Raw genomic sequence first — 19,343 nt, 5'->3', positions numbered from 1 at the left:
TTCTCGACAGGTAATTCTGCCTATTTGTGTAAATTCAAAGTTTCATAGTTGCTTGGCTAACTATAGCATGGTTGTGTAGACAACTCACGTCATGCAGTTACACAGACAGCAAGAACAGCTGCGTGTAAACGATGGAGATACTAAGAGCTAATTTCGGGTTCGGCCACCGTAGGAGTTAGAATGCGATCGGAATGGGGGGGTGGGGTCTAGAAAGTAATATTCAGTTGGTTGTCATATACAATTACACAATGTAGCTTTAAGGTGCATTCAGACCGAAGCAAAGCATTTTTCCCTGTCTTGATTTGCCCATATTTAACCTGTGTTTAAGGGTTTTGTAGTTTGTAAGTCAATTAACTATCATTCTTCATAGAAAGAAGAAGTTTCTGTCCTTTTTCCTCTGGTGACTTCTGGCTTCCTATAGCTTTGGGATACATATTTTTATTCAAGTTAAAATGCATGGATGTTTGTGAGTTGTGTTCAGTTTGAACAGACCTTTAGTGTTAATCATCCAATTGTAATTTTCAGTCATCAGTTTATCCATATAGGTGGCACTGTTTTCTGCATACACTGCAAGTAAATGTAGGCCTTGGAGAGGAGTCACTATTATTAATACCTATAATTGCTACATGACTTCTGTGTGACAGACTGAATAACGCAAAATAAAAGGTAATCATTGCTGACAGAAGACCTTGATATCTTTGAGGATGTTGGTGTTGGCCAGTGTGAAGGCAGTGATGTCTTTGGGCTGTCTCAGGTAGCGGTCCAGACGGTCGGTGAAGTCCACCATGTGGTTCTCGGTGGAGTCAATCTGTCTGAGGGCGGCGCCCAGCGAGCTGCCCATCCTCTGAAGTTTAGACTGTTGGATGCGCCATTGCTCCTGCAGCTCGGCCTTCCCCTGTTCAAGACCAGTGTTCCCACTCAACTGGGAACACTGGTTTGCATACTCAGACCACAGTGACTCTGTCTCCTGCCTCAAGAACTAGAAAAGGAGTTCAACTCAAAATGATTGGCATGTGATGGGGATTGATTCACTTAGTACTACTATTACTGCTATTATTTCTCATCTCTATTAGTACTATAATTGCTACTGTTCATCATACCAACTGCTATTATTATTATTATGAATCATCTAAATCTGTATCTGATACACACAAACTGATATTGTACCTGGATTTCCTGGAGCCGTGTATGCAGGCCTTTCAGAGAGACGGAATCAGAGGGCACATCCTTGATGCTCTGTTCATTTTTAGCCAGTTGGGTTTGCAGAGACCTCTTACAATTCTCATATCTGGAGAGTTTTTATAAGAAATAACAAACAAAAAAAGAAAACAGGTTACTTCTAACACTTACCTCCAAATAGTTTAGGTCAATACTCTTTATGTTAGCTTATCAAAGCTACACTGAATTTAGTCTACCTTTCTAAAGCCTCCTTTTTGGTGACTTCTTCCTCTACAGATGCCTGCTTTTCAACCTCCCTCCTCTCCATACAGACTGTATTCATTGTCACTTGAAGAACCTGAAAAAATAAGAGTTTTTTTCTGTTATTTCAAACCTCTGCTCAGTGGACATCTATAGAAGAAGTATAATCGGTAACACTTTACTTGAAGGTATCTACATAAGAGTGACATGACACTGTCATGACAGAGTCATGACACGTGAACCCTAACCATAACTTGTCATGACAAAAACCGAATGACACTTACTAAAAGAAGCATTATGTCATAAATGTTTATGATTTGTTTATAATGTTTATGACACGTTCATGACAGACTCTTATGTAAATACCTTCAAGTAAAGTGTAACCGTATAATCTCACAGGTATAAATGCAGATAACACGGAAATGTGAAACAGTTGTGACTGGGTAAGTGTTAGCAGAGTCTGCAAACGTTCCAAAGAAGCTCTAATTGTTGAGTTCAATATAAAGATTACACAGTTTCAATGGGAGTGAGTCATACCTCAGTGGAGACATGAGGTTTGTCACTTGGTCTTGTAGATTCGTTTTGTGTGGTCAGATCGTCGCTGAAGGCAACAGGAATCCTGTGAAACAGACATGAGGATAATCATTTCCCTTGTGTTTCCTTTTACCTTTTTTTTAACTGCTGCACAAGACAGTATCTATCTTTAAACATCAACAAGTGGCTTTGGGACATTTGGCTTTTGAAGATTAAAGGACCATCAAATTATGTAAAATGACAAATTGCACTGCTAAATTTCTTTATCTCCAAACATCACATTTAATAGGTTATCTTAACTTATTCAGATTTGCATATTCAGACTTTTTTAATGAAGACAAGAGAATAAATCTGCCAATAGGTTAAGCTGGTGTAAGGTAGGTAGATTTAGGATAATATTCAGTAAAAGAATAAATTACTTGCTCACTGTCTGCTGTTTAGAAGACTGCATTTCACATTTAATAATATCTCACCTAGAATCAGGGAGTGGTGAGTCTTGGTCCCCGCTGAACTGCCGCTGGATGGCAGCCAGCCTCGTCTCACACTCCCTCAGCTGAGTCTGGGCCAGGCGGTGAGCATCCTCAGGGCTCAGGGTGTCACACAGCTCTTTCAAGGCCTCGAGGTGCTGCCCTGCCTGGGCAAAGCTTTCCTCCGCTGAGAAACAAGCCTGGGGAATGTCAACAGAGTGCAAACACTAAATAAACAAAAGGCATGTTAAAGCTAGATGATTAATACTACCAATTCAAACTTTAACTTAGAAACCTATTTTGTTTTTGTTCAGCGTTTCTGGTGATCTATACACATCTGAACTGACTTAAAAAGAAATTTTTAACTTGCTCGTCCTGCTTAACAGCATCCAACATTACAGAATTTTATTAAGGTCTCAAGCTTGGTTTTGACAGCTTAACAGACATACTGCAACAAACAAGTCAACACCCAGATGAAAGCAGTCCACAGATAAGAAATAAAATAAAACAATGCTGTTAGAATCTTTAACTGAAAATATGATTTATTCTCTACTGTTACTTTGTAGTGTATAACTGCTGAGCATTTCATCTAAATTAGTTAATTTAGTTTTTTATAATGTGTATGATTTCAGTGTTTGTTTCTCTGGCCCAACAAGTTACAATAAAATCCAGATACTAAATAAGGTTATATGGTACTTCAAAAATACCCAACAAACAGCACTCTCTTAAAGAGCAACCAAAATGAAGTATTGCAATCACCAAGTCCCATTGACAGAGTCTCCTTGGAGGCATACAAAAAAGACGGAGGAAAAAAGGTTAGTTAAGCAGAGCAGATAAACTGGTTGCATACCCATCCACCAAAGCACACCTGCCAAGAGTGTAGCTCCAATTTAGCTTAAATTTAGGTACCTGGACCTGGTTTTCTAAGCGGGAGCTTAAGTGCATCTCACACTGCAGGGCAGCTTTGTTAAAGTCTTTCCTTGTTACTTCAAAACGTAAATGTTGCAAAAAGCCTGAGATCGCAGCTCTCACAGCCTGGGAGAAAAAATTAAATTAATGCAAAAAACACATGACATGTTAGAACTTAGTAGTTAATAAAAAAAGTTTATTGTATTAATGCTTTATATACATGCAAATAAACAATTAGCTGACATTCATATCTTAAGTTGACAAAAGCAGAAAATGTAAAACAGTTGTAGTAAATCTTTTGTTGAAATGCACAAGCAATTATCTGAAACATTTTAACCTCAAAGAATACAATCAAGCCTCATTAAAACTAGTAAATGTGAATAATCCTGTGTTAACAGTTATTAAAGTCCCACACATTAAAGGGGTGATAGAAATAGCAAAATCGAGTTTACCTTGTCATAGTGAAATGGGCATACGAGAGAACCTCAAAGTCCCATTGACACCTCTTTCCTATGCAAATCTCACAATTTCAAACTGCAGTTAAAAACGGGCGAATCCCAACGAAGCTAATAGGTGACATCAACTCGGTGGCTGTACAAGAGACCAGCTGGTGTTCTGAATGTAGGTCACGCAGATCTCAGACACTAGTTTAGCTGCGAGCTTTGCACTTCCAGGGGAATTACAAAGAAGTTTTTCAAGGATATTGAAATCGTAAATGCAGTGTTCCAGGCTGACACTTTTCAGATTTAATCGTGGGCTGCCGGTCATGGTGCTCCAGGTAAGCGGTAGTTAGTGGTTCAGTTACCCCAGAAAAGATGACTGTGCGCTGGGTACAGAGCACCATGCTGCCGGTCGTGGAGCTCCGTCAGGTCAGCGGTAGTTGGTGGTCTAGTTACCGCGAGTGTGGCAGGCATGTTCCCTGATATTAATAAATTAAGTTATGTTTTCATTTATATTGCAATGTAAATAACACACTTAACCAGTAGCGGAGTGGCAATCAGGAGAGTCGGGACTTTTCCCGGTGGGCCGGTAGTGTTTCAAGGCCGCGAGGGCCGGTCTGATAATAGTTCTTAGCAACACCATCCGGTGGCCTGGTGTGCGGGTGCTGCCCGCTGGTCAAACTGTGCAGCCTCTGCTCAACCCATACGGCGGGCCGCAGCAGCGGGCATCATTAGACACACTGTCACATACTGTTAACGTTACCAATAGGCTTCTAAACGTGCGGCCGGGGGCAATGGAGCGGGAGTTGTGGATCTAACGCGGCGGAGCAAATGACTTGCAATGGGTGGTGTGCTGCTGGAGCTGCTGCTGCTGCTGCTGTTGTGCTGCTCTCTGTCTGTGTGCCTGTGGGCTTCACTCTCCGCTAAATGTCCCCGCGCTGAGACACTGAACTAGCTACAGCGCGAGTTGTGATTCTTTGTCTGGAAGTGGAGGTTTTTTATGTCCCAAGGTACAACAACACTAGTTATAATTAGAGATGTTCCGATACCGATACCAGTATTGGTATCGGCTCCGATACTGCCTAAAATGCTGGTATCGATATCGGGAAGTACTGGAGTTAATGCACCGATCCGATACCACGTAATAAAGCCCTAAAGAAAATCTACGTTAAAGTAGTTTATTTATGTTCTTTTTCCGTTATAACGGACTGTCAAACTGGAGAATAAAAGAAAGTTCTGGGGCGTTCATCGTTTGTGTTTGTTCATGTTTCACAAAGAGTTTAACCTGAGCCAGACCGACAACAAAGATAGAAATCATATCACATCCATACAGGGATAGTAGTATACAGTTGTTAAAACATAATAAAATATATGACACACTGGTATCGCATCAGTACTCGGTATCAGCCGATACGCAAGTTCAGGTATCGGAATCGGGAAGCAAAAAATGGTATCAGACCATCTCTAGTTGTAATGAAAGTGTCGAAACTTTGCATTGGTGTGTATATGTGTGCGCGCGACACACTGGAGGATGACTAAACTGTAACTAAACTGTGTCTCTGGTGCTTTGTACAGTAACATTAGTTGATGAGTTTATGTGTCGGAGCAGAAGTTTGAAGCCAGCCGGGGATATTTTCTCGGGCCTCGGCTGCTCCAGCCATTCCTGCTCCGGTGGCGCTGCGGCCGTTTGGAAGTCTAGCGGTAACATTAACAGACAGTCTAATGATGGAAAGCCAAAAAGGAAAAGGGAAAGGTGGCGCTGAGAATGTCAGACTCAAAAGGAGAAAAAGGTATCGTGTTGCTGTACTGTGTGTTGTTCACCCCCCCCCCGGTGTGTCTTTGCTCTGCAGCTTCGTTGTAAACCAATCAATCAGCGCGCAGCTCATCTAAATATTCATGAGAATACCATATAAGGGAGAAAACCTCTCGTTTCATTCTAGGGCTATTTCACAGGGTTGCATTGGGGCGCATAGAACAGCGTCATTTTCAGCCCAACCAATGTTACATACCCTATTCGGAGACCTTAAGGAACAGTGTGAAATACCCTATATAATCATAATCACCCCTTTAACACCAATCTCCCACAGTAAGTGAGTGTATCCTACCTCCCACTGTGTCCTGACAGACTGGGTAAATAACTCCATGTCTCTGAGTTGTGAGGGGGTACAAAAGGCCTCCATGCCCTTGGCTGCTCTCAAGAACTCCTCTAGCAACTCTGGTTCCAGGGTCTTCAGAGTCTCCTAAGGGGAAAGACATATATATAATTGCAGACTGGCTCCTTGAAAGTTATTCAAAGGGAATAACATTTATTCTATTATATTTTAACTTATTTCATTTAGAGACTGTAACAGGAAAAAATAATTGCTGTATTTTGGCATATTTTATCTGAAAAGAAAGACCAACCCACCACTGAGTATTTAAATCATCAAATGTAGTTTTCATGGACTGGGTAAACTGTTTTAATTGTAATATTATAAAATATGCTGCAATGTAGAGTACCACGGTTACTCATTGAGTATGATGTTACAATACAGAAGTGATTACATTTACCTCTTTCACTGATGCTTGCTCGGCTGATATAGATTTGTCTTTAAAAACGTTAATGGTTTCAAGGATGTGCTCCTGCAGACAGTGCTTGGCCTCCTCAAAGCCATTTCTGGCCAAAGCCTGGGCCTTGGAGTAAGCCTCAGTGTAGGCCTGGGGAGGCACCTGGGCCAGGGCCAGAGGTTTAATGCACAGGTCTGGTGACTCTGCCAGGGACTGAGGAAGAACATTGACCTGGGAGAGGAGAATAGTTTGGGACTGTTGAGGTTTGGGTTGCGGAGGAGACTGGGTTTGAGGTTTTGACTGTGGAAGTTGAGGTTTGGCCTGTGGGGGTGACTGGGCCTTAGATTCTGGTGCAGTTTGGGCCTTGGGTAGTGTTGGGGACTGAGTCTGAAGTTGGGGCTGTGGTGGCAATTGTGCCTGTGTTTTGGGTTGTGGCAGTGCTTGGGTCTTGGGTTGGGTTGGTGACTGAACTTTGGGTAGGGTTGGTGACTGAACTTTGGGTAGAGTTGGTGATTGAGCCTCAAGTAGTGGTGCTGTTTGGGCCTGTGGTGGTGACTGGGCCTTGGGTTGGGTTGGTGATGGAGCCTTGAGTAGTGGTGCTGGTTGGGCCTGTGGTTTGGGTTGTGGTGGTGACTGGGCCTTGGGTTGGGTTGGTGACTGAACCTTGGGTAGAGTTGGTGATGGAGCCTTGAGTAGTGGTGCGGTTTGGGCCTGTGATTTGGGTTGTGGTGGTAATTCAGCCTTCATTTTTGACTGAGCCATGGATTGAGGTGGAAACTGGGGCTCAGCTAAGGCTTGTGGTAGTGATTCGTCCTTGGGTTGGGTTGGTGACTGAACCTTAGGTTGAGTTGGTGATTGAATCCCTGGTTGTGGTGCCAAATGGGCAACAGGTTTGGATTGTGGATGTGATTCACCTTTTGGTTGAGTTGGTGACTGAATATTTGGTTGTGGTTGGAGCTGGGCCTGATGTTCGGGTTGTGGAGGTGGCTGCTGCAACTTAAGATTGAGCTGAGGCTGCCGAGTCTGGGCCTGGGGCTTTCCCGGTACCCATGACTGGGTCTGGAAGTGTGTTTGGGACTGGTCCTGCAGCTGGGAGTGGAGTTGAAGCTGTGAAGGAAGCTGAGGATGGGCTTGGTGTGGTGGTTGTGATTGGGGAGGTATTTGAGCTTGCATCTGAGGCTGTGGGTGATGCTGAGTTTGATGCTGAACCTGTGAATATTGCTGAGACTGAGGCTGTGCATAAGGCTGGGGCTGAAGTTGAGGCTGAGCTTGAACCCAAGTCTGTTGCTGAACTTGACCTTGTTGTGTCTGGATATGCAACATATTATGAGCTGTCATCTGAGGTTGTTGTTGCATGGAACTCTGAGGTCTCATTTGGGGTTGTGTTTGAGCCCAGGGTTGGGTTTGCATCTGAGGCTGAGGAAAGGATGGCCCCATGTGAGAATACATGGGGGGCCCGACCTGAGGTCCTTGCTGGGGCCCAGCTTGGGGCCACTGTGGTAGAGCCTGAAGTGTTGGATAAGCCTGAGACTGTGGAGCTTGACATATTTGCTGAGGGTATGGTTGGGGAATTGGATGCCTCTGCTGGGCAATGGCTTGGTTTTGTGGCTCTTGTTTGAGTGTCCACTGCTGGGATGAAGACTGACCCTGGGAGTAACCTTGGTGGTAAAGTGGAGGTTGTGCTGCAGCCTGTGGATGTTGGACAGACATTGGGGATGATACTGTAACTTGACTCCAAGCATGGATTTGGCCCTGGGAAATATGGCCTGGGTGCTGGACCTCTGGCTGAGCATGTGTGGCATATTGAGTCATAGGCTGAGAATGACCCTGAGGCTGAACTACAAGTTGAGCTTGGGTTTGATTTTGAGTCGAAGGTTGGGCATGACTTGGTCGGGCCATTGGCTGAGCAAGAATTTGAGCCCGGACCATGGACTGGGTATGAGTTTGAGGATGGGCCTTTGGCTGAGGATGGGTTTGAACCTGGGCCATGGACTGGGCATGGATTTGAGACTGGGTCTTTGGCTGAGGATGGGTTTGAGGATGGGCCTTTGGCTGAGGATGGGTTTGAACCTGGGCCATGGACTGGGCATGGATTTGAGACTGGGTCTTTGGCTGAGGATGGGTTTGAATATGGGCATGTGTTGGTGGCTTAGGGGAAGGCGGCCTGACAGGGGCCCATGACTGTGGATGACTACGAAGCTGAATGTGGGATGGCACAGGAGGCTGAATTTGGCCCTGCAGTGGAGCCTGAATAAGAGACAAAGGTCTGACTTGAGCCCATGTCTGCACTTGAACTACAGCTGGGCTAAGGGCTAGACCCTGTGGCTGCATAGACGGCTGAGGTCCAGCTGGGACACATGTTTGGGTCTGAACCTGGGGCTGGAGCTGTAGTTGTGTCTGTGGCTGGGTCAATGACTGTGTCTTACTGGGGCCATGGGGCTGTGGCAAAACTTTTGTCTGTGACTGACTATGGCTCACTCTGTTTTGGGACATGGTCTTCAGTAGTCGCTGACCGTCACTTGTGGGCTGCACTTGCACTTGAAAGGCTGCATGAGATTTAGACTGAAGAGTTTGGGGTTGTGTCTGATTTTGGGCCTTTGTTTGTGGGTGAGGCTGAGCCATAGTTACGGTCTGGGATTTAGCCTTGGTGTCTGTATCTGGTTGAGCCGGTCTTACAATAGGCTGTGGTTGTTTTTCCTGTTGTTGCTGCAGCAATTGTTCCTGTTGCTTTTGCTTTTTTTCCAGTCGCTGTGGTTGTTGTTGCTGATGCGTCTCTTTTTGTTGTTGCTGCTGATGTTGTAGATGTTCTTGCTGCTGCTGCAGCTTTAGAGTTTGAGGTTGCTGTGTTTCTTTTTGTTGATCTTTTTGCTGTTTTTGTGGCTGCTTAGTACCTTTTGCATGTGCCTCAGGCTGTGGCCTGGCACTTGCTGTATGCTGTGGAACAACCTGAACTGATGCCGCTGTTTCTCTATCTGACTGTGGCTGAGTCTGTCTAGTCTGAATTGGTTCCTGAGTGGAATCCTGTTCTGGATCTGAAGTTTTATGCTTCTGAAGCCAGGGCCGGTTTTTCATGGCCTGAGTCTTTCTGCTTTGAAGCTCCTGGGAGCTGAGATGCGGTTTCTTTACAGGTGGTTGTTGAAGTGAAGTCTGCTTGTGGGGCTCTGATGTTTGTCTGTCTGATACCACCTGCTGGTGAACTTGATATTGATGCATTTCTACATGCTGCTCCACCTGTTGGTTCTGCTTCTGCTGCAGTTGCTGTGGTTGTGTTTGCATCGCCCCCTGCTGTTGCACATCTTGTGGCTGCTGTTGCTTGAGTTCTTGCTGTTGTAGCTCTTTTTCCGGCTGTCTTTTAAGTTGTTCTTGCTGCAGTAGCTGTTGCTGCTGTATCAAACCTTGTTTCTGAGTCTGCTGTTTTTGTGCAATGCTCTCTGGCCATGCCTGAGTCTGACCTTCTGGTGGCGACTTTGTCCTGGTCTGCATCACAGCTTGTGCATAGGTATATGGCAGTGGAGGAGAAGTCACCTTTTCTTCTCTGTATTCCTGCACAACTATCTTTGGCACAAAGGTTTCATGATGATAAACTAACTTTGTCTTGGGCTGCTGAGTTAGCCATCTGAGTGTGTCTGACTGTCTCAGATGTTGAGGCTTTTCTTCAGCCTGTTTGTAGACTTTTGATGGAGGAGACCCTTCTGGAGGGCTTCTGCTTCTGTCTCTTCTGGCTCCCAGGCTGCTCAGCATACCTACAGCTTCCTGGAATTGAAATCACACACATATAATAATATTCTTTGCTGTGCTCTTCCCGTTTCCTACTTTCTCAAGTAAAGATCGTGCAAAACTCACTGGCTTGGTCATTCAATTTACGAAAAGAAAAGTGACCTGTGACTGTGCAACAGCGGCTTGCACGCGGTCCTGCATGGCGGAGACGTGGAGGTACTGGATAGGAGAGTTCTTCTGAGTCGTCATCACCATCACCTGCAGGTCCTGCTCCTCTGTGACCACCTGGCCCTCCAGCTGTAGACCACGGGAAATCAGGACCTGGGGGGATAAATGGTGAACAACCATCAGCGTTCCTCAATTCCAGATAAGGGGTTCTTTATGAAAGAACAATTAGCTTGTCACTGGACCTTTGACTATTTCAGAGTAAATGCATTTACATAGACAATCACAGCAGAACAGCCTTTGTAATCTATGTATCTTACCCTGGTTCGTGGGTCCTGGCCCCGCTGTTTTTGTCGCTCTGCGGCCCTCAGCAGCTGGTAGAGCTCCCGGGCCTCAGTCTCCCAGTGCAGGAGTTCAGCCAGGCGGTTGTCCAGACCCGATACACTGTGCTGCAGCTCTATACACACATGTTCTGCCTCAAACAAGGTCTGTATCACCTGGTGACATTAAGGGAATGGATGGTAATGAACGGATAAACTTAGAGTACATACTGTATATTCACAAATGGTAGCTGTCAGTGGCTATTTAGTGACAAAATGTGATATACAGGGGAACAAAACAAAGACTTGAATGCTTTAAACACAGGGAGTATTTAAAGAAAAGCAATCATTCTTACTTCAGGTATAGCAAGCTTCAGTTTCTGTAACTGATCCGCTGGGCATTCTTGGGAGGGAGCCAGAGCCTCAAGATCAACTTCTTTTATTTTCCTCATTAAGAGCTGAAGAAAAAAAAGCAAACAGTCAATTCTAGAGACGTATCTGGTCATTCAAAGTTCTATTCTCATAAGTGTATAAAATGAATACTTTGTTCTGCTAATGGCTGCATCCTAAGATCGGTTATTTCTGAATCTGACCAGACTGCTGTTTCACATGTAATCATTAAACTCTGTTATCAAAAAGTCTCATTGATAATGCTGATTTCGTAGATATAATGATGTAGTAATTTTCTGAACAGCTCTGTTGTTCGCAAGAGGTTGTCACTGACTTAATCTAGTAATAAAATAATTTTGAACAAATATGAGTCGTATAAAACATTTCAGAGGTACATGGCTATGTGGCAAGCGAGACACCAGACTTTGTCCAAATGCTCTAAAATTGTCCATATGATATTTATCTGCTCAGGGCTGAGTGACAGTCAGACATTAAGACAGTTAATAGTTAAGAACAGCTATGACTCTACTCCACCCTGTCAAGGTGTTATTTATTCAACCATTAATCCTACCTGTATTCTTTTTCTGTAGGTGCGTAAGGGGCCTGCCATGGTCTCCAGAGGCTCTTTGAGAATGAGAGTGGCCTCTCTGATCAGAGCTTGGATGTCCTGGGGTCTGGTCTGGATGTCAGCACTTGGCTCAGCTGTGCTGTCCTGAAAAAGGCACAAATAAAGATGCATCCTGTACGTTAATATAACAGTGGACATAATACAATAGTCTGATTTTCACTGTCCAATATGCAAATTAAGAAATAAAAAAGCCGTATGATAATACACTGTATAATCGCAGACTTTAAAAGCCTTGCAATTATAATTGCCTCCACACAAAAAGTAAAAGGTGGAGTACAACTTTCAAACTCAAAGCCACTCCTTAATATCACAGCGTGGGAATAATTATAACAATGAGACAAGCATAGCTTTAATTCCAAAGGTCTGAGACATTAAGTCACCAAACTCCCTACAGTCACCTGACAGTAAATAAACAAGAAAAAACTAGGCCGTCATTTAACAACAAAGCCACTCGCCCTGATAAGGAATTAGCCCGGCAGGAAGTTAAACATATAGCGGACGATATGGTACATGCTTTATTAAACATATGATCTGCATTATTTTTATGTTCCAGAAATATACTGGTTAATTCACTGACAGTAAATTAATTGACAACAAATCATCTGATTTCTCATTAACCAGGATTTTTTTGTTCTGTAACTTACAAATGTGTTTCTCTTGTTGAACTCGGCCCAGTGCATGTTGAGTCTGCGCAGCTCCTCTGCCAGGCTCCTGCTGGTCTGAGGGTCTGCTGCCTCCATCAGGATGTTACCCACCTCGTTCAGGTGGGCCTGTCTGGAGCCCCACTCAGCCAGAGACTCAGACGTCACCTTAACAAAACCATGAACATAGCAATGATAATCAACAGGGAGGAGGCAAATAAATGTGTGTATAAAGATGCATGTCTGTAAGGGTAGGCAATTTTAAAATTTTGATGGTGACATATTTGCAGACTTCTTAGTAGACGCTTGGGGGGCTGATTACAGTGATTAAATATTCAGCTGTGATAAGGTTGTGTGTAAAGCTCCTTTAGTATGAAAACATGCAACCGATTAACACAGACATAAAAAGACTATCTTGTTATTATATAAGTGTTGCAGGGTTGTAGAAGATTAATTGAAAGAGGTTTGGAGCGGTCACTCGTGTGTCACTCAAAGCAGTCAGCAGCTGACACGCAACCCCTGTAACTAGAAGAGGAGTGCACAGAGCACACAAAGTCTGTCCTGCAGCGCACAAATGCAAGTGTTGCCTCGTTGCATATATTGCCGCGAATTTGGTTATGATTGGGGCAGACGGATCATGCCGTGGGCTGCGCACTGGATCACGGCTGTGCTTCTGTATCGGGCGGTGGCTTACAACTTGCATCTTACTTTGGATCATCTTTAACTATTTCAAAGTCGCGGTATAGTCTTGGGTTTTCTCCAGCCAAATTTTTGGCAATCCAATCAGCGAACAGAGGGGGTGGCTGAGAACGTTGAGGCCGTGCGCTAGAGTAGGGCTGGCAAACTCAATTCCTTTTAAGGATTTGGGTTATTCTGAGTCACTCACTAAACTGATCCGGGTTGTGCGAGTCACTTGAGTCACTTGAGTCAGTATTGTATGCTACATCCGAGGCGAGCTTTTGATTTGGATAAAATGCTATGTTTTCATTTAGAATCTTTTATTTTTATTTGGAAAATGTTATATCCAGGAATGGTTACACATAATAAGTACATACATCATGTATGTATGCATTAATGTGTATGTGTATCTGTACTTGAATAATAACGTTTTTTGAAGACAAAAAGCAAGGCGAGCTTACAATGTTTCGGACTGTCTGCTCGACCTAATGCATTTTAATATACTACATGACAACGTAACCGGCTGATTCGGCTGATTCGCAAGAACTCACAAGTCATCAACAACTCATGAGTCATCGAGGACTCGTGAGTTGTCGACAACTCATGAGTTGTCTGCGAGCCGAGCCAGCCAAGCCGAAACGAGCTTGTAATGTTTCGGATTGTCTGCTCGACCTAATTGCATTTAACATACTACATTTATACACCAAACCTACAGTAGGCCTAGCTAGGCTACGTGCAGAACATTTTATGTTATTTCAGAAGTGAAAGAATGGCTTTTGTTGTGGATTTGCTTTACTCTGAGCTCTAGGAGAGACTTCACTCGCTCATCTGAATCAGATTCACTCATGACAACGTAGCCGGCTGATTCGCGCAATTGACTGACTCACGCAAGAACTCATGAATCACCCGACAACCCACGAGTCATCGAGGGCTCGTGAGTTCTCAAGTGAATCCCATGGTCTGCGAGCTTCCGGCTCTGAGTCTGTGGGTCGGGACTGTCTCTCTGCTCACTCAGTCGCTTGAGTTGACTTGTGGAGTTGTCGTTGCCTACGAAATTGTAAGTTATAAAGCTTTTTGCAGCTAAGATGGCTAGGAATAGTAGTAGCTAATGTTGCAAGAGGTTTGTGTGTGGCGCTGTTATCATTTTAGACTGAATTGAATTGTTGTTTGATTTTCCAGCTCGCTCCATTAGTGGTGACGGAGTTGGCTAAGGCTAACGCTAGCGGTGCTAATGCTAAATATAAGCATTGTCGGTCTCCCCTCTTGTTGCACATGCGCATGACATACGTCATGACCAAACGTTAGCGATTGGTTATGGCAGATCCAGAGTGGCTCTGGGCAGATCCAATAGTTTTAAACTTCAACAGAGTACCCGCCTTCAAGGAAGTTAACACTTGTCAATGGAGAGTCTGGTAGGACCAGGCTAAAGATGCTCCTCCATGGGTCACGGATCATGTAAAGTGAAACTTAAATCTGTCATGGGGCAGTTGGATTTATTCACGCACTTTAAAAAATATTTATTAAAAGCTTCTTTTTTTGCATTTTTATTAACAGCATTATATAATTTGATATCATAATAGGCTGTATATTAACTTATTGGGAGAAAACAGGTAGTTCTATGTAAAGTCAGACATATAGCCAAAATGGCATGATCCTCATTTCATAACACATTTGCTGAAGATTTGACTGCGAGATTAGCAGTCAAATCAGGCTCCTTCGATCAAAGCATTGAATATTCGACTATTAGGGGTCACCCCTAGTCCACATGCAGAACTGCTCTGGAGGAATTAGCCCAGGGAAAAAAGGCAAAAGCAACTAGCTACTTTATAAAGCGTGGTTCTCCTTCCACAAACTCAACAAAATATCCTTTCTTATAATTGTGTGTTAATAATACCTGAGGTCTGTTGCCATGGCTGTGTGTTGAAGACCCCTGCTCCAGCCAAGCCTGCAGGGAGCTGAGGCCATCGCTGTAGGAGTCCCAGGCCGAGAGCACCCTTCCCATGGTGCTCTTGGCTGTGGTCACCTCTTCCAAAACCTGAGCGGTGTCCTCCTCCAGCTGCTTCACCTGCTGACTGACTTGGTGGTAGTCTGCAGCTGAGGAGCAAAGAAACAAAGCCGTCAATTGGTCAATCCAAAAATGAATCCATGAACTCGCCTGATCACCAAGGCTTTCAAACAACAGTAGAACACTTACCGAGGGCAGATTTTCTTGAATATTTCTCAGAAACCTGCTTTAGCTTATGAAGAGCTGCTTCCAGTAAAGACGGTAGCTCCTGTGTGTTAACCACGTCCTGTGTATAAAAAAAAAAACAGGACAAATAAAAAGTAGATAGCAGCCATAATTGCTCATAACACAGTAGAAACAACAGCTTTGGATGGCGAGGTGAAAAGTGAGAAGAGTTATTCTTGGACCTTAACCACTAGTAGGGCTAAGATTTGTTGGCTGTCAGCCTGTCTAGAGAGTGGCACCAGAGGAAAGGCCATGCTGTACAGTGGCAAGTTCATAGCATAACAGACTCAGCTGCCAGTCTCAACTGTATATTGTACAGTAGTTGTACAGTATATTTGCAATCTAAATGCATCATTTACTAATGCTAATGTTAGCTATATCATGTTTAGTATTAACTTAGCATTAGAATCCTCTTACATAAAATGTAATATATATAATGTGTAAAGCACCCTCGTAACACTTCTTTTAAACCACTCACAGTAAATGAAATGATTTTCCAAAGATGCAAATCTACTCACATGCCATTCTTGCAGCAACACCCTGACAGCCTCCGGGGAGATGTAGGGTCTCTTCCAGAGCCGCAGCTTGGTCCTGATCTGCCCCAACAGATCCAAAACTGTGTGTTTGTGCTCCCGGTACTCCAGTTTGATCCCGTGGTATTTAACAGTCACTCTTACACTGGTGAACCTGGTGAAGACGTCCACAATTAAGGTTGTGAACGTCATTAAAATGAGAAACAAACACAAAAAAACTCCCTGTTGGACAACTTGAAACCTGAAATCATATGTATGATGTTGTAAATGTCACTAGAAAATCTCACATTTCCATAGCCAACATTCCTGAAATACACCGACATAATCCACAATCTTTTTTTTTCTTTTTTTTTTAACTTATTTTTTATTTATCGTAAACAGTCAGCTTAGACATACATAGTAACATAAAGGGGTATCTGATCAGACTAGAATTTAGAAATGAATAAGTAAATAAATAGAATAAAATAAAGTGAAAACATAAAAAATGAAGTTTAAAAAAAAAAAAAATATATATATATATAATTAAAGAAAAAAGGGGGGTGGGCGCTCTCCTCTTCAAAACATTTTAAGCACAACAGGGGTCCATCTCTTCAAAAATGTGTCTCTCTGGAGCCTCAGATTGTGAGTTATTTCTTCCATTCTGTAAAGCTACCACACCTGCTCGTTCCACCATTGAAAAGTTGGTACAGTGGGCTTAAGCCAATTTACAGTAATACCCTTAATGGCTGCAGCAAGAAGGATTTGCAGAAGGTATATATCACCCCTTCGATCAAAACCATAAGGGGTGGCTCCCAGCAAAGCAACCAACGGGTCTCTATTGACTTCTATGTTAAAAATATTGGCCAATGCCTAATAGATATCATCCCAATATTTCTTAAGTTTCCCGCAAGACCAAAAGGTGTGGACGACGTTTGAGTCGGTTTCTCCACAGTTCCTCCAGCAGCAACTTGTTGTTGAAGAACTATACTTTCCTGTTATGTGCGGCGTTCTAAAGTATCTCACTACCATTTTCCATTTGAATTCTCTCCAGCTATTGGAAGAAGTTACTCTGTGCGCCTCGGAACAGATTTTAACCCAGGATTCCAAGGAGATATCTTGCCTAAACTCTGCCTCCCATTTTGCTTTGATATACAAAGTATTGTGTGCTTCCATATTCTGGAGGCAGTTATAAAGACAAGAAATAATTTTCCTCCCACTTTCACCTAATTGAACCCTGATGAGATACTGCTCTAACGCAGATGGTGAGCGAATTTTCTCAAACTCCTCCTGCTTATTAAGGAACTGTCGGATTTGAAGGAACCTGAAGAAATCCGTGTTTGGAAGCCCAAACTCCTCTGCAATCTGGGAAAAGGACTTTACGTTATTTGACTGAACTAGCTGGTGGATATAAATAAGTCCATATCTAGCCCAGTGTTTGAAGCCTGCATCCAATCGTAGTGGCATAAAATTAGGAGTGAATTTTATTGTAGATAAAGAGGATATGGAGCTTGGTAGCTTATATGTTTTCTGTATTTCTCTCCAGATTAGGACCGTGTTTTTTGTCCACGTATTTATCCTACAAGATTTCAGTGATATGTTGGAGAAAGATATCTGTTGAAGTGTATACTCACATTGTGATGTTTCTATATTTAACCACCTGGTTGAGATATCTTTAATGATCCAAGCGACCATGGGCTTTAGTTGCCCAGCCCAAAAATATAATTGTAGGCAGTCAGCCCTCACCTCCTCTTTAGTTCCTCCATCTTGTCAGTAGGAACCATCATGTTTCCATACTCATCTAAGTTCTGGAAGGACTGGAAGGTCTTCACATGATGCGGCATCTCCTCCGGGCAGGCCTACAACAACATTGAGCAGTGAGCATATTCACATGCATATTGATGTTTAAATAAACTACAGAATCATCAATAGAGGTAAGTGCATCCACATTATCCCCAAAACAAACTTAGATAACAGCTTGTATGAATTTTTGTATTCTGTTTGCAAACGCTCCTGAACAGTGAGTTAACAAATGAACACTCAGAATAAAGGGGCTATTCTGCAGATGTTATTTATATCTTAAAAGTGGAAAACCCTGCCGGATTTACTAAGTCAGTATTATTGTTTATTTCACTTTCTAAATAAAGTGGTATAGTTCAGAGGTTGGATGCAGTAAATATTCACCCTGAGGAGCTCTTGTTTCTCCCTGGCGTCATCAGCGGCTCGGCCGTGATCCTGGGGCTCGCCCTCCTCCTCGGCCAGAGCCTTCTCTGTTTTCAGCAGCCAGCGAGCCACCGCGTCCAAGGGCGCCGGGAGACTCATGTCTAATAACACTTTGTATTCACGTAACTAAATGAAGAAACAGAAAGGCACATTTCATTACAAGTGAACTAAATGTCTTTTAATATAGAAACAAGTGAATAGAAGAATATAACGAGTAGAGAGGTACATAAACACTACGTCTGTATAGTTGCATGCATACAGAACATGCTGCAATAGGGATTAAGCCAGGCTCATATTATTTTATATTAATTTTTTAAAGGATTAGACCGTATAGTGTTGCATACAGTATATTGCAGGGTTCAACAATAAGGGTTGCCTGATGGCCTGGGGCAAGTAAAACGCACCATCTGGCAAATTAATTTAAACAACCCAATTGCCCGTTTCCAAAGTTTCAATCTTTTAAAAAAAATGCATGCGGTCAAACAAAGCACAGATAGAAGTCACTGTCTCTCCAGTAAGTTAATTATTGCAGTTAGATTTGAGAAATTGTTTTTATAATAGCCTCCACTTATATCAACTATAACAATTTACTCTTTGTCGTTATATGATACCACTAATAAAACTAATTTAACTAACCAGTAAAAATTTACTTCGGGCAAGTAGAATTTTTTTACTTGCCCGACAAGGCATGCAGACTCTCTAACCGAACTAAACCACATTAAACACGGTTAAACTGTACCAATATCAAACAGGCTTTAGAGTTTTTTTAAAGGCTGGGATGGGGCAGTGGAACTGACCTTGTCAGTGAGGGTGTCCCACGCCTCTCTGAGGGACTGCTGCTCCTCGCTCAGTTTCGAGGTTCGTCTCATCGCTGTCAACAATGGCATGATGGGACGTCGCTGCTCATTAAAGGACACCAGGAAGGTCTGAAATACCTAAAGGATGGAAAATGTCATCTTTAGTGCCACTCTTGTAAGGTTAACGCAAAGGCAAAAAGGATAGATTGCCTAATTTTCAAGGATCCACTTTACTTTGTAGGAAAAATCCAGCAGGATATTGTTCGGATTAGATTGGAAAACTGGTACATATGGCATTGTGGTACAAAACATAATGAGAATGCTGCTAAGTGAAGAAGCAGCAGTAAGCTCTTAATAACTGAAAGCAACAGGCATTTTGAAAAATATCAGCATTTGCAATACAACTGCTGTGAGAATTGGAAGGTAAGTAGGCTGATGTAGTGACAGAGGCTGTCAATTGTTGCTGAGAATGTATCTTTGGCCTGTTGTAACAATATAATATGAATTAGTTACTAATCCAATTATGCAGTGATACTTAAAACTGCAGTAATGTTTCAGCGTAATGGGTCCTGATAGAAACTAGTTGGAAACCTACGTGGTATCTCTCGGAGTAGCTCTCTCCCTCTGTGGAGTCCCATCCCTCTAGCAGCTCGTCGTAGGCCTGAATCAGCCAGCAGGTCACTTCCTGTGCCTTTTGATTAGGTGTCGCCTGGCAACGAGGACAAAAAA

The 19,343-nt window shown here is 43.1% G+C and overlaps 1 protein-coding gene across 1 annotated transcript in view; it reads right to left on the bottom strand.

Annotated features, from left to right (window-relative positions):
* LOC144535550 (uncharacterized) overlaps window positions 1-19,343 on the bottom strand; it is a 90,110-nt gene that overhangs the window by 65,696 nt on the left and 5,071 nt on the right. Inside the window, exons 2-20 of the mRNA XM_078278088.1 lie at window positions 19,210-19,323; window positions 18,615-18,752; window positions 17,779-17,943; window positions 17,341-17,453; window positions 15,604-15,772; window positions 15,050-15,146; window positions 14,750-14,949; window positions 12,181-12,345; window positions 11,480-11,620; window positions 10,875-10,976; window positions 10,519-10,695; window positions 10,196-10,354; window positions 6,320-10,069; window positions 5,875-6,009; window positions 2,427-2,620; window positions 1,957-2,038; window positions 1,416-1,516; window positions 1,168-1,288; window positions 689-979 (exon numbers count right to left, since the gene is read on the bottom strand). Of these exons, the coding sequence (XP_078134214.1) occupies window positions 689-979; window positions 1,168-1,288; window positions 1,416-1,516; window positions 1,957-2,038; window positions 2,427-2,620; window positions 5,875-6,009; window positions 6,320-10,069; window positions 10,196-10,354; window positions 10,519-10,695; window positions 10,875-10,976; window positions 11,480-11,620; window positions 12,181-12,345; window positions 14,750-14,949; window positions 15,050-15,146; window positions 15,604-15,772; window positions 17,341-17,453; window positions 17,779-17,943; window positions 18,615-18,752; window positions 19,210-19,323 (6,414 nt within the window). The remainder of the gene's footprint in view (window positions 1-688; window positions 980-1,167; window positions 1,289-1,415; window positions 1,517-1,956; window positions 2,039-2,426; window positions 2,621-5,874; window positions 6,010-6,319; window positions 10,070-10,195; window positions 10,355-10,518; window positions 10,696-10,874; window positions 10,977-11,479; window positions 11,621-12,180; window positions 12,346-14,749; window positions 14,950-15,049; window positions 15,147-15,603; window positions 15,773-17,340; window positions 17,454-17,778; window positions 17,944-18,614; window positions 18,753-19,209; window positions 19,324-19,343) is intronic.

Source organism: Sander vitreus, chromosome 20, assembly GCF_031162955.1.
Source record: "Sander vitreus isolate 19-12246 chromosome 20, sanVit1, whole genome shotgun sequence".
Lineage (NCBI taxonomy): Eukaryota > Metazoa > Chordata > Actinopteri > Perciformes > Percidae > Sander > Sander vitreus.
Note: the sequence above shows the minus strand (reverse complement) of the source record. Positions and strands in the feature narration are given on the sequence as shown.